Raw genomic sequence first — 14,677 nt, 5'->3', positions numbered from 1 at the left:
ATGAAATACAACATTTCGCAAAAATAAGCATAGAAAATAAAAGACATAATGTAGTAATGTACTGAATTAATTTATCTTAGATGAGAACTGTTATGGTTATGTAAGTACACGGCGGTGATGATTAACGGAGTAGCGTACTGCCCGTGGACATGCGCACAACGTCGTCATCAGATAATAGAATCCATTGCGATATCATCAACAAAAAACAACATTATACAACAAGTATCTAATTTGGAGAATTAAATATGCATTGCACAGCCGCCCGTAAATACATATGTAACGTTATCATGGCCGATTGGACTTCAAAGGAGACGACCTTACGGTAGATGAAATCAAAACTAGCGTACCTTTTCAAAATCTCGTTCCATCAACTTCTTGTTTTGATTTGTTTTTATATCAGTTGGATCGGGAGGTTTTTATAACAGAATATTTACAAATGTCCACAACTGAGACCCAAATAGAGTGAAACAAAGAAAGATTAAATTATCAAAGTATTGAAAGAACTGAAAGCCGTGCTTTAATTGCTCGAGTATATTGTCTGACCTGAAATGAGTACATATCTATTTTTTTTTCCTTTTGGCCATTGATTTTTAACAGGTAGATTTTGTATGATTATGATTTTAAAACAATATCCTGTATACCATTAATTAAAATTAACAGCCCAAACCCCAAGATACGTAATGATTTTAAACTTTAATTATTAATATTTCCAAGAAATGCTCGCATATTTTCTATTCAATAAGCATTTTTTCTAATAATTTAAAAATTCAGTCTTGGAATAGTTAAAATAATGCACACTTGTATTTTATAGACTTTCTTTTAGTTTCAAACAAACTACTTTTATCGTCAACTACCTGTAAAAACATTGATACATGTACATTGTCAATTGACTTCACGCATGTTAATTCTTAAAATTCCAATTCACTATACTATTAATTTGCTAAAAATCAAAACTGAACATAACCACTAACGTAACATCGATGAAAACGATATGAAACATGAAATACTTCAGCAATTTCAACCATCCGAAAATCCCGCGCTATTGAAAATAGTTCGCTACAATATGCATTTAGCAGCGTATGTGCACAAATTGTTATATGATCACGATTATCCCAATAAAGCAAATATCTTATTTTCTTTCACTTTAATTCTCAAGCAAAAATATTGATCATTAACTTTTCCAACGATTGGGATGTTAAAAATATTTGTTTGAATATCTTCTCGCAATGGGACTATTTTGTTTATCGGAAGCGTCTGCTTTGATGTTGTTTGGTTTTTGTTTACTGTGCTATTCATAGTATATATTATATTCATATTATACTATATTTATTTATAGCAGTCAATCAGATGCCTATAGCCAGGACTTTGCTGAAAGCAAAGTCCAGCTAAAAACTGTTCAAAGCAATTTTAGATGTCAATTTGTTTTTATGATGCCTATGGTTCAACCATTTATTTGGCATATAAGCAAACCATTCTTTGACTACTTATTATCTCTCGGTGTTTCAAGAAATGTCTTCATATAAAACAAAAGCATATATCATACATGAGTTTATGTACACCATTTGCAAAACATTTTCATCATATAAAATCATGAACATGATACACAAATAAGCTTTTATAATAAAACCTTCACATTCACATGCGAGTACATTTTTAATAAATGTCATTGGTATCCTTATTGATACTAATCACTGCTAAAGTTCCATTCCTGGACTTCGAAAACCAGTTCATCATCCTATGAACACATGAGGAGTAAATTTTAACAGAATGTAGTCCAAACACATTCATGGATCATTTCTTTGGAGGTGGTCTAAAAATAAATAATGGTTAAAATTATTCCATCAAACCCAAAATATTGGTACATAGGGTACAATTTACACACTAAGTTTCTTTTTACAAACTGCCTATAGCTGAAAAAATTACAGTCTTTCAAAACAAGAGGCCCATGGGCCTTATATGTCACCTGAGCATCATGCAACAACTTTCAAATGATTAAATTTGGTTCATGTTTTACTCTAGATGCAATTCACAATTTTGAAAGAGGCACCATTGCTAATCATAACTATATACTTAGCAATATTATTGCTTAATTTGGTTACTTAATACCCATTGGCAGGGTAGGGGAACAAAAAATGCATTTCAGCCAATCAGCAATATTTAGCAATAATCATAAGTGCCCCTACCACACACGAACCCCTGACCCTAGGTCCACACATTGCACAATATTTGAAAAGGTACACTTGCTTATAAATTTTTTTTTGATTAATACCGAGGAGCAGATTTCAAACAATTCATTTTCAATATATATGTAGAATACCCCCCCCCCCCCCAAAGTATCCCTAACCCAGGGGCCTTGAAATTCACATTTCTGGAAGAAGAGCCCTTGCACATCATAACTATATAGGTAGTTCATTTACTTTTTACCCAGAAGCAGAGAAAAAAATTTTCAAAAATGTAATATATTTTCACTATAAAATCATTATAGAGCCCCGCCCTAACACCAGAACCCCTGATCCTGGGGCCATGAAATTCATAATTTTGGTAGAGGCATTCTTGCTCATTATATGAGGGGTGATCAAAAAGTTTGCAAACTATCTCTATATCTACAAAACCACAATTCAGATTAGAATGAAATTCGGTACACACATAGCCAATTTTGCCATACACAAGGTCTATAAATAGCATATGCTGAATAAAGTTTCTCTCCTTGTTTGTGACGTCACAATGTGAAAATGACGTCACTATTTAGGTCACTTATGACGAAAAATGGTTGTCTCAGTCGAACTCGTTCAACAAACGACTGTACAATTTATTGCAATATCTTAGAAATCCCTCTGCAGTATCATATAATAAGTACACAGTTTATAGAGATAAATGAGTTCCTATAAATTCAATTAATGATTGGATTAATCGTTTTAGTGAAGGAAGGCTGATGGTTAAAAATGATACTTGTCATCTTGCGCAGTGAAAGCAAGTTTGAAAAGATATGTATTTTTAATTAAGCAATTTGCTATCAAAGACCTCCAACTAGCACTTTGAAAAATAGTTGAATATTTGAACAATGATATAAGTATTAAATATCTAAGATATCGTTTACTTTAGATTTTAAACATATTAGACATGATAAAAAGGATGCACCCATTCTCTATCCACCTTGAATAAAGGTATCTCCTGAGACAGAAGATTTGTGTTTTAATAGTCGCCATGCTTATTTTTGGAAAGGATGTTATTATCCACCCATTCTGTTGCCGAGATATGACCATTTCTGACAAATGAAGTGTTCTTGTCATAAAAATTAACTCACATGGAAAGAAATATAAAACGCGGAAAAATCTTTCAACTTTTGTGACAGAACGCTACGGAGGGGGTCACGTGACCGCCAATATCACGTGATTCGCGCATGCGCAGAACGATGGTTGATGTGCATTAAAATCGGGGAGGATCAATTTAAAATATAATCAACATTAAAACCAAATATTGTTTCTTGTATGGAAGTTATTCAATTAGTTTGCGAACTTTTTGATCACCCCTCGTAACTATGTAGTTAGTTAATTCATTTAATACCTAGGAGCAGATAAGAAGATTTTCAAAGAATTAGTACATTTTCTCAATATAATCAATAGAGCTACACCCTGACACCAGAACCCCTGACAATTGGGCCATAAAATTCACATTCTGGTAGAGTCATTCTTGCTCATCATAACTATGTACTTAATTTATTCAATACCTAGGAGCAGAGAAGAAGATTTTCAGAAAATTAATGCATTTTCACTACATCATCAATAGAGCCCCGGCCCAAAAACCAGAGCCCTTGACCCTGGGGCTATAAAATTCACAATTTTGGTGGAGGCACTCTTGCTCAACATATCTATAAACTTATTTAGTTTATTTAATACCCAAAAGCAGAGAAGAAGATTTTCAAAGAAATAATGCATTTTCACTATATATTCAATATAGCCCCGCCCTAGCACTACAACCCCTGACCCTTGGGAACATGAATTTCACAATTTTGGTAGAGGACTCAATGCTCATTGCATTCATGCCAACAGTTTGACTGCCTAATGTCCAGAAGTAAAGAAGGAGATTTTTAAAGATTTCATTAATTTTAGGGGTTTTGGCCCAACCCCTCAGGCCCCAGGGGGGCGGGAACCATAAAATTCACAATTTTTGTTCAATGGATGCTGTATAACAAATTTGGTTGAAATTGGTTCTGTGGTTTCAGAGAAGAAGCTGAAAATGTTCAAATGTTAACACACGACGCACGACAGACAACACACAACACACGATGCATGACGACGAAGGGTGAAACGTTTAGCAATTTTGTCAACGTTTAACTCGGTGATAAAAGTAAAGAACATAATACATGTACTAATTTTGGAAAAGCATGCCATTCAATATTTTCAGGGAATAACAATGAATAGTGTTGATGTCCTTAAATTTAATAATCAATTCTTTAACTTTAATATAAGTATGAGTTGTTATTACAAATTTATTGTTGGTCATTGTGATTTAACCGTAAGAATTTGAAAAATTAAACTTTGCAACAGCAATAAATTTACACAGATTGCTTGGTTTGTTTTTTACTTTGACGTAGATTTAAATAATTGTAAAGATGGATCTTTTAAAATTTTTACAGAAAAAAGTAAAAATAAGACCTGCTGACTGTATTGAAACTTTTCAAAACTTGTGAAAAATGTATTATATTTATTTAATCAAAACATATCAAGTTTTATATTTCAAGTGTCGAAATTTAACATTCAATAAATAGCAACTGAAATGGACAAGTTAACTATTTATAATTTTCCTTTTAAAAGATATTTTCATTCAATATGTTTTTTTCTTATATTTGACTTATCAAATGGTACAAGACGTATCAAATATTTTTTAAATTATATAATAAAACAATTTGTTTGTGTTAAACTTTATGGTTACTCATAGACATTGATAATGACCTTCGTGTAAACGTTTCCCAACCAAATGTAAACGTTTGAGCATATAATATTTTCCCAACGTCGCCGTTTACACGTGTAATCGTTTCGCCCTTAATGACGACGAATGGAAACGGATAGCAATAGGTCACCTGAGTAACTCAGGTGACCTAAAAATTCAAAGAACATAATACATGTACTAATTTTGGAAAAGCATGCCATTCAATGGCTTTTTATTGAATAACAATGAATAGTGACCAATCATGGATTTGCTATATTTTAAGAAAATATTGTAAAGAATTTTTAAAAAATTTTCCTATATATTTCTATGTAAAATGAGTCTCTGAAGAAGATTTTAGCTTTTCTATATATTTTATGAAAAATAGCATTTGAACTTGAAACTTTGCAACAGCAATAAATTTACACAGATTATCATTGGTTTGGTCTTTTTATTTGCAAGATTTATTGCAATTTCAGTCTACGCGAAAGTTTAAAATTTTTACAGGACAAAATGTCTGGTAAAAATAAATTTCTTACCAGACCGACTTTTTTCCCCTATAAATCCATACATTATGATACTGAGATTGAGAGGGTGGGTGGGATGGGATTAATTCTCACTGTGAAATTTAACCTTCAATAAATTCAGACTGAAATGGACAAGTTAACTATTTATAATTTTCCTTTGTAAAAGATATCTACTTGTACAATTGCATGCTTTTTTTCTTCATATTTGACTTATACAACATACAATGTATCAAATATTTTTTAAATTTAATATGCATATTTATTTTTCTTAAAACAACTCATTATGGTTACTCAAGTTCAATGATCATTGAAAAATAATTTCCCAACCAAATCTACGTATGAGCTATCTAAATATTTTCCCAACCAAATCTACGTATGAGCTGTCGAAAGATCTCTAATCCTTGACAGAGGAAATTCGAATTACAATAAAAACGATCATGACAGGGTTGTAATACATAAAAATGAATCAGGTATTGCTGCTAAGTTGGTCAAATAAAGGATATTTGTGGGAAACTGGACCATGTGTACCTCTTTATTTAGTTTTATTTGGCCTTATTTTTTATTGGACATTGGTCCTGTATACTGAAATTTTTTACCAACCCGACCTAAAAGTTACCCAGTTATGGCAATCCCATAATGGCATTCATCGAAATCAAAAACCAATATTCAGATTTATGTATCTTAGAGTAGTCTACATGTGTGCCAAAGTTATATTGAAATCAGACCAAAACTTAAGAAAAGTAGCATATTAAAAATATTTCAAAGAAATTTATATGCTTAGTAACCATGGCAATATCGTTCAAGGAAATCAAAAACCGTTACACAGAATTATGTATCTTACTGCAGTCAACGTGTGTGCCAAGATATATTAGAATCAGACCGAATCTGTAGGAGAAGTTGCATTTTAAAAATATTTCAATAAAATTTTTAGTTTTAGTAACCACGGCAATACTGTTCATCGAAATCAAAAAAACGATACACAGAATTATGTATCTTAGTGTAGTTTACTTGGTGCCAAGTTATTGAAAAATTATTTCGAGATGAACATACAGACAGCTAGATGGACGAACGACTGACACCTTACTATCCGAAAGCTCTTAGCTAAAAAAAAAAGTACGTAAGGGTTGCCCGCAACCCTGTGTCTCGCCTGCTGTCGCTGTGGTTAGTAAGAAATGATTGTCTGATAAACTGAAGCATTTATTGACATTTCAGAAGGAATAACTCAAAAATACAATAATAAAGAAATGGAACAGCTGACTTAATATCTAATCCCTTGGCGATTATATTGGCATTTATATATATATACATATACCCTGTAAATTCACAAATTATTGTGATGTTTTTATTATTGCGAATATTGCAACGTGTTATGAGTCGCAATAATTTGAACTTGCATTTTGAAATCAAATCCACTGTATATGTATCAAGTCATTCATGCAGAAAATGTAGGTGAAGATTACCTAATTATGGTACTGATATTGTTGGTTACCCATGATGTGTAGACTGACAAATTATCATGCCACTATAAGTTATAGTTGCTGAGATATGGACCTCCACCATAAATTTAATATAAAGTCACTAATCATTAAAATGTAGATCAAACATTACCTAATTCTGGTACAGGCGTTTGTGGTTACCCATGATGTATCCACTGACAAATTATCATGCCACTATAAGTTATAGTTGCTGAGATATGGACCTCCACCATAAATTTATGCAAAGTCACTCATCATTAACATTTTTCAGGTTTTTGAAGATGTGTAATTCTGGTACAGTGTTTGTGTGTTACCCATGATTATCCACTGACTAACTATCATGCCACTATAAGTTTTTTTTGCTGAAAAAACCTCCATTATCAATTTAACCAAAGTCATTCATGGATAAATGTAGGTCAAAATGACCTGTGTATTCTGGTATTTATGTTGTTGGTTACTTATAACCTGTACAATGACAAATTTTTTATCATGCCATTATAAGTTATAGAGTTATGGCAATCCCATATGGCCTCCACCAAAAATTTAACCAAAGTCAGATTTATGTATCTTAGAAAAATGTGTGCCAAAGTCAAGATGACCTAAACTCTGGAAAAGTAGTATTAAAAATATGTATCCACTGAAATTTATATGCTTATAACTTATAGTTGCTGGAATATAGGTCTTCACCATAAATTTATGAAAAAACTGCAGTCAACTTGTGTGCCAAATATATTAGAATCAGAAAAATTTGAATTTTTTTTTTAAAAATATTTCAATATAAATTTTTATCCATACTGAATATTGTGTCCAAATTTCAAAAAACTGAATAAAATTTGTAAAGTTATTGCAGTTTATAAAACTTTGACATTTGGGTTAACCAAAAGTTATTCGACGACGACGACGACGACGGAATCTATGGTCGCTATGTCTCGCTTCGCGACATTCGTCGCAGGCGAAAAAAAAAGCAAAGTTTACATTTTTTTTGCGTAGAAAAATTTTGATGTCACAAGGAAAGTTTGCAAATGAACTTGGATATAAATACTTCAACTTCAATTTTGCAATTTTTTACCATTTGAGCAGTCAAAGGACCATGTTCAATTCACTTAATTAACACATCATGATCTATTATTTTGGGGGCTTGGTTCCTGAGAAGTTGAAAAAGTGAAAACTTTACAGACAGACAAATGGATGCAAGACTACGGGCCTGGGTGCCATAAAACTTAAACAAGCTTACTTTTGATCCCAGTCTCACTTTTTCCAAAGGAATTAATAGTGGAAAAGTGAGATCAAGATCAAAAGTGAGCTCGTCTAAGTTTTATGGCCCCCCCAGGCAGGGTGTTCAGAAAATTTCCTTGCGCATACAGCTCAAGTGGGCTTGAAAAACCTGAAAATACTTTAATTAAATTGGGCTTGAAAAACCTGAAAATACTTTAATTAAATTAAGTACATGTTGAGGCACCACCATTTGTGCATAAATGACTGATTAATGTAAATGATGGCCTTAAATAATGTTTTACTTCCCCACCTGTACACGCCCACCACTACGGCATGGTCTCTCTCGTACGGTTCCAGGGTCAACTGTTCCTGGGGCTTGATTTTCTCCCCCTTTAGTTTGTTGATTTCTCCAGCAAAGACAGCCTCAGGTTCAGCAGTGGAATCAACACAGTTAGCCTGTAGTTAATACAAATGACAACTATACAAGAAAGGTAACTCTTTTACAATCATATAATACCCAAGTGTTTGCCATTATAACACTACATTACTGTCATTCTAAAATCAAAGTAACCGTAACTTAATCTCATTAGAATTTATGAATGTTCTCTTTAAGTTTTGACGTTTACCTTTATGGAGATTACAATATGACCATTGTTTTTGAGGAAGTGATGTGCATTAATGGCTACAATTCTGGCTTGATCAGGTTGTGCAACATCAGCAAATATTGTGTCCACCATACCTAAATAAGGTACAATCATAATTAAATGCCATCAAGTATGGTTTACATTTTAAAATTTTATAATTGTTGATAAATCCTTACCAACAAGCATTCTGTATTTGTGAGGGTGTCGCGCATCTTCAATGATGGGGATGATATTTGTCCTTTTCTTTGCCACATTTATCAGATCTCTGCCACTTCTGTGTGAAAACTCTACAGCATACACCAAACCTTCCTGTAAATTACATATACAGCAACAAAGTTTTTAGTATTATTCAATGTTCCATATTTTGTACAAAATCTGCTTGCAAGACATATATATGTTCAAGCAGGACACAGTTGAAAATAGTCCAAAGGTGAGTACTCTACACAGCTGACACAAACAGAGCTGTCAAGAGCAGATGTACACATTCCACATACATACAAAACAATTTATGTTACATGTAAAAATTGCAATTTTACAAGAACATGAACTTTCCTAATACAATGAAGTGATATGAAGTAGAAAAATTTCCTAAGTGAATAAAACATTTTGTAATGAGCTTTCTTTTGAACGATGGTTGTTACACGGTGATATTGACACACCCAGGAGATGTTTACTCCTCCATGGCATCTGGTTCCACTTCTGGTGTAATTAGAGGTTAATTTAATTTAATCAATATTTTATTATGTTTCCCATTTTTGTTGCACATATAACAATTGTTCAATAAGATTGGTGCCATTGACATCATAGTAATTAGAGGTTATTATCGGTAATAATCGGCAGATAATTGATTAATAATCGATTATCAAAAGTTAAAACTGGATTTCTGTCAGACTTTTACTTTACTTACATAAAATATTCAAAAATGTTAATTGAAATTTCTTTTTTTAAAAAATAATATTTTGTTTACTTTAAACAATATAGGACTATTGAAACAGAAAGGGAATTTATTTTTTTTATAAAGTCCATGCAATGGGTATTTTACCCCATATTTTGTTGCAAAGAAATTTAAGTTGCAAGTTTTAAAAGTAATTATCCAGAAGTCAGACTATAACAAAGATTAATGTTTTCCTTTGTATAGTAAAACCTTGCAATATTACCATTTCCTGTCCCCCAATTTAATCATGTGCCAAGACACGGAAACCTTGTTTTCAACGTTCATCACTACTTTTATGCTCTTTGCACTTGGATTTGGTAATAAAATTAAACTTTTTACCACATTTATCATAATCGATTAGTAGCATTACTTAACTGTAATTACTTAACTGTCAGTCTGAGAACTCTGTACTTACTGGTCCAACAATATCTGAGACATGACTGACAGTGGTCCCTGAAGCTGCCCCAAGGTATAGGACCTTGGCTCCTGGTTTCATGTATATTTTGTCTACACCTCCTAAAATGGCCGCTGCTAACTTTGATCTAAAGGGATTCCAGGCTCTGTATTCTGTCTTCTTCTCTCCTTCCTAAAATCAGTACAGTTTGAGCTTCAGAAATCATTAAATTTCAAAAAATATTGGCCCTAAGAAGGATAATCAACCAGAAATAAGCCCATGGATTATATGAAATTACTTCCACTGCTTGGTAAGGAACATAGTTTCAATAATTTCTGGCTTGAAAATTCCTTTAGATTCATTTAATGCATCAGATATGAAAAAAGTTTCTTTAACACAAACCTCTACGACAATCTTTTTCTCTCCATAAACTGTTTCACCAGGGACCATATTTAATGTAACCAAGGCATCTTCTTTACCTCGAGCAATGAATACACCTAAAATATGAAGTTAATCATCATACAAGGCCTGCTGTTCATATCAATAAATGAAAAACAGACCATGCTTCTGAATTCCCAGTATAAAGATGACTACTGACTGCCATGCTTTACACAGAATATTCCTACCTTCATGTCTGTGAGGCTCCACCACTACACTCTTCCCTCCCCTAAATCCTCCTCTACCTAGAAATGATCAAGTGTCAATTAATTTTATTCCTCACAATTAAACATTCAAAGTTATAATTTTATCCCCTTTTATCCTCTTTCAAAGCTATTTTATTTTACATCTTGTATACATACCCCCTCCTCTGCCTCCCCTTCCTGCAAAGAAAATACATCTTATTATGAAAAGTGCATAAATTAAAAATAAAAAGTTCTTCTTTCCTAAATCTTGTATTGGGATTCATGATTTGGGCTACTGAAAATACAGGAACCATTTAGTTATTATATGCTCAGTATTTAAGTTTCATACAAATTACATGTATATTTTGAGTAAAAAATTTTTTTACCCAGTAATTTTACATTTAAAAAATCATAACAGTTTTCAATTAAATAAACGAGCCTTCTTGCAATAAAACAGTTTTAACAAAGAGAATGCCCATAAAAAACATATCCACAAAATTAAAATATTTATTGAAAATCTTTTTGCATCCTGCATCACATTTTCCTCCTCAAATATACATATCTAAATATCAAAATTGTAAAGAATAACAAAGAAATCATTACACTTTACACAATCACAGACATACCTCCTCCTCTCCCGCCTCTGCCCCCACCCCCTCGACCTCCGAAGCCTCCTCTACCGCCACCACCACCTCGACCCCCAAAGCCTCCTCTTCCTCCCCTCCCCCCTCTGTCTCCTCCTCTACCACGACCACCTCCTCTGCCTCGCGGTGTGAAATCTGAAAAAAATGTCCATTACAAATTTAAATATCAAAATTCAAGAGAGTGCAGTCTAAAAGTTTAAAATTTTTACAGTGACAATCTGGTAAAAATAAAATTTTTACCAGACCAAACCATTTTTTAAAATAGTTGAATTTTTCTCCCCTTTAAAATCCATACATCATTATGATACTAATATTGAGAGGGTGGGTGGGATGGGGTTAATTCACACTGTGATATTTAACCTTAAATAAATTCAGAGTGAAATAGACAAGTTAAATATTACATAACTTTTCTTTGTAAAAGGTATCTATTTATACAATTGCATGCATTTTTTTCTTTATATTTGACTTATACAACAAACACTGTATCAAAGATTTTATGAAATTTAATATGCACTTTCAATGCATATTTATTTTTTCCTGAAACAATTAATTATGGTTACTCAAGTTCAATGATCATTTGAAAATAATTTCCCAATTGAATCTACATATGAGCTATCTAAATATTTTCCCAACCAAACCTACGTATGAGCTATCTAAAGATCTCTAATCATTGACAGAGGAAATTCGAAATTAGAATAAAAACGATCATGAGGACACAGACTACCAATTATTTTGCTATACATTCCTTTATAACATAAAAAATATTTTAAAAAATTACACCGGCTCAACTTACCTGAAACTTGGCACAGAGTAAGACCATTTCAAGTCCAAAAATTTACCAAGTTCTCAGGAACATTCATAGTCTGCAAGTCCTTTTATGGCATCGCAAATAACCCCTACCCTGCTTTTTTCACTTTCTCTTCGAGGAAAGGGTAAATATTGGCCTCTTTACATCCTTCCTACTACGCGCTTAAAAGCAGAATTTCCCATTAATATCATTTTTATAATTTTTTTCAGACCCTCTCCTTTCCATTTATGCCCAAAAATAACCGCTTTCTACTCCATAAACGCCCCAAAGAATTTTTAAGGAGAAACCTCTATTTTTAAACTGGAACTACTTGAGTGGTCAATGAAATAGGGGTAAAATTAGTAGTCTGTAACCATGACAGGGTTGTAATACATAAAAATTAATCAGGTATTACTACTAAATTGGTCAAATAAAGGATATTTGTGGGGAATTTGACCATGTGTACCTCTTAATTTAGATTTATTTGGCCTAATTTTTTTATATTTGGTCCTGTATACTGAAATTTTTTACCGACCCGACCTAAATTTTACCGGTAAAAACCGACGGTCCGGTGACTTTCGCATAGACTGAGAGTGAAAAAGGTATTGCAAATTGTAACAGTGACATATGGTTAAAACATGATGACATGTAAATTTGAAGCGAGAAAAAACGTTCATAAAAATAGTTGAATTTTCGTCTTTATGTGGATTATACCTTAGGTTTAAAGGCATACACAACCTCATAAATGTTTGTGATTATTAATTTGTAAGTTATTTTCAGTGCAAATACTTTTGGACTTTTCAAAATTGTTTTGGAGCGATTCTGCATTTTTTTGCTACAGTGCGAGTATATGGGAAGTATTCTTACTGTGGTGAGGGATTATCCCAAGACACAGTTAGATTATTCTATAAACTCAGTAACTAGGGGTTCCTGTGATTGTGGTAGACACTTTTTAGTATGAATAAGTAAAGGATTCCCTGCATTGGACACAAATCCTATGGTACATTTTATTAAACTGCAAATCTGTTAAAAAACTTTCCAAAATTGTATCACTGTCAGACATGATGAATTGATGATGAACATGTGTGATCTCTTCATGAAAATTAAAAGATGAACTTCGGCCTTCTTGGTACCGGGGACAAATAAAATGTATCCCAGTCACAAAGAAAGGTGTAAATATTGTGCTTCATAGTGGAAGCTAAATTTATTTCTAAAAATAATGACATTAGAAGATCACATTTTTCTAAGCTTCTAACAATAACATTTACTCATTACTGTTTTGGTGTGCTTGGATGATCATGATATGCATATTTTTTCATTTTAAGGCACTCCACAGCTAGTAAACTGTAATTGATACATGCTCTTTTATAAGTATATCAAGAGAATTAAACTATCAAATTGAAGTTGTTGTAATGAAAGATAGTACCTGGTCTTCCCATGTTTTCGAAAAATGCTACCCACGTGTGTTTAGTTTTCTAAAATTTCCCATAAAGCCACACTTCCCAAACTTCCGTTTTTTCAAATCCCGAGTGTATTTCTGAAAAGAAATTTATTCCTTGTTAAATATTTTCCCGTACACTAGATGTTGAATATCAATGTAATTCGGCATACTTTACACCAAATCCAGTGTTTGAAAATAAGAATACGTACTTGAAGGCACATAGCCATTCAAGTTTTTTGAAAGTCTTTGAAAAAGAGGGGGGGGGGGGGTAGCCAGAGGAATAAAAAACTTGTACGGAAAAAAAATGATAAGCAAACCAATCAATATTTTCAGTTGTAAAATTTAATGTGAGGAAAAAAGTGTGGACCCCCCTTTATTTATTACGTCCCTGTCGATTTTTTTTTTTTTTTAATTTTTCACTTGGAATGAAAATTTATAAAAATGTTAATGTTAAAAATAAACAATTTATTTTTTCCATCGTCAAATTTGTCGAAAAAGTCTTCTCTGACTTAAAACAAATTTGACCACAACTTCCAGTTTTAATTCCACAAAACCCATTAAAAAAAACCTTGACAATATCGATATATATTCTTTTAAAGAATCAATGCAGTTTTCATAAATGTTGTGCCCCTCAGTCAATATTTTAGTAGTAACGGTCTTTCTTTCTCGATTCCTTCCCTTTTCTCAGAAATCTAGGCCTCATTATGTTATGTTTCCGGTCGCATCGTACGTATATATTTGAAACACGGGCATGCATGTATTTATTTTTAACCCATGGTATAACAAATCATTATACTATGGGTTAAAAGTTTATTATAGAAACAAGTGCCTGTGATTTGAAATATACATGTTTTATTGGAGTAAGACCATTTTTTCATCATCTTCCCATAGCAGAAGCATCGTATTCTAATAACGCTCTATAAGAGGGAGAGGGAAAATTTGGTTTTGCGATGCTTGTGTATCTGTCTGTCACAATCGCATGTCTTTAAATTTTTCGGACTTTTAGACACAGACACCCGGCGTAACATATTTTCTCATAAAAATATTAAACTACCATACTTAAAATT

At 32.6% G+C, this 14,677-nt stretch overlaps 2 protein-coding genes across 2 annotated transcripts in view; both read right to left on the bottom strand.

Moving 5' to 3' along the window:
• LOC134230479 (uncharacterized) overlaps positions 1 to 14,677 on the bottom strand; it is a 237,853-nt gene that overhangs the window by 64,365 nt on the left and 158,811 nt on the right. The window lies entirely within an intron of this gene.
• Positions 1,536 to 13,689, bottom strand: LOC134230475 (rRNA 2'-O-methyltransferase fibrillarin-like). Its single transcript, XM_062712304.1, has 10 exons — positions 13,596 to 13,689; positions 11,365 to 11,517; positions 10,916 to 10,936; positions 10,742 to 10,798; positions 10,518 to 10,612; positions 10,137 to 10,307; positions 8,964 to 9,096; positions 8,770 to 8,882; positions 8,454 to 8,599; positions 1,536 to 1,810 (listed from the first exon to the last, which is right to left on the bottom strand). Exons 1-10 carry the CDS (start codon positions 13,606 to 13,608, stop codon positions 1,792 to 1,794), a joined length of 921 nt encoding a protein of 306 aa, XP_062568288.1. The 5' UTR covers positions 13,609 to 13,689; the 3' UTR covers positions 1,536 to 1,791.

The sequence above is a fragment of the Saccostrea cucullata genome, unplaced genomic scaffold (genome assembly GCF_032062105.1).
Source record: "Saccostrea cucullata isolate Sc308-1 unplaced genomic scaffold, CSIRO_AGI_Scuc_v1 ctg51, whole genome shotgun sequence".
NCBI lineage: Eukaryota > Metazoa > Mollusca > Bivalvia > Ostreida > Ostreidae > Saccostrea > Saccostrea cuccullata.
The sequence above is the reverse complement of the archived record's forward strand: the minus strand, read 5'-3'. Positions and strand labels throughout refer to the sequence as shown.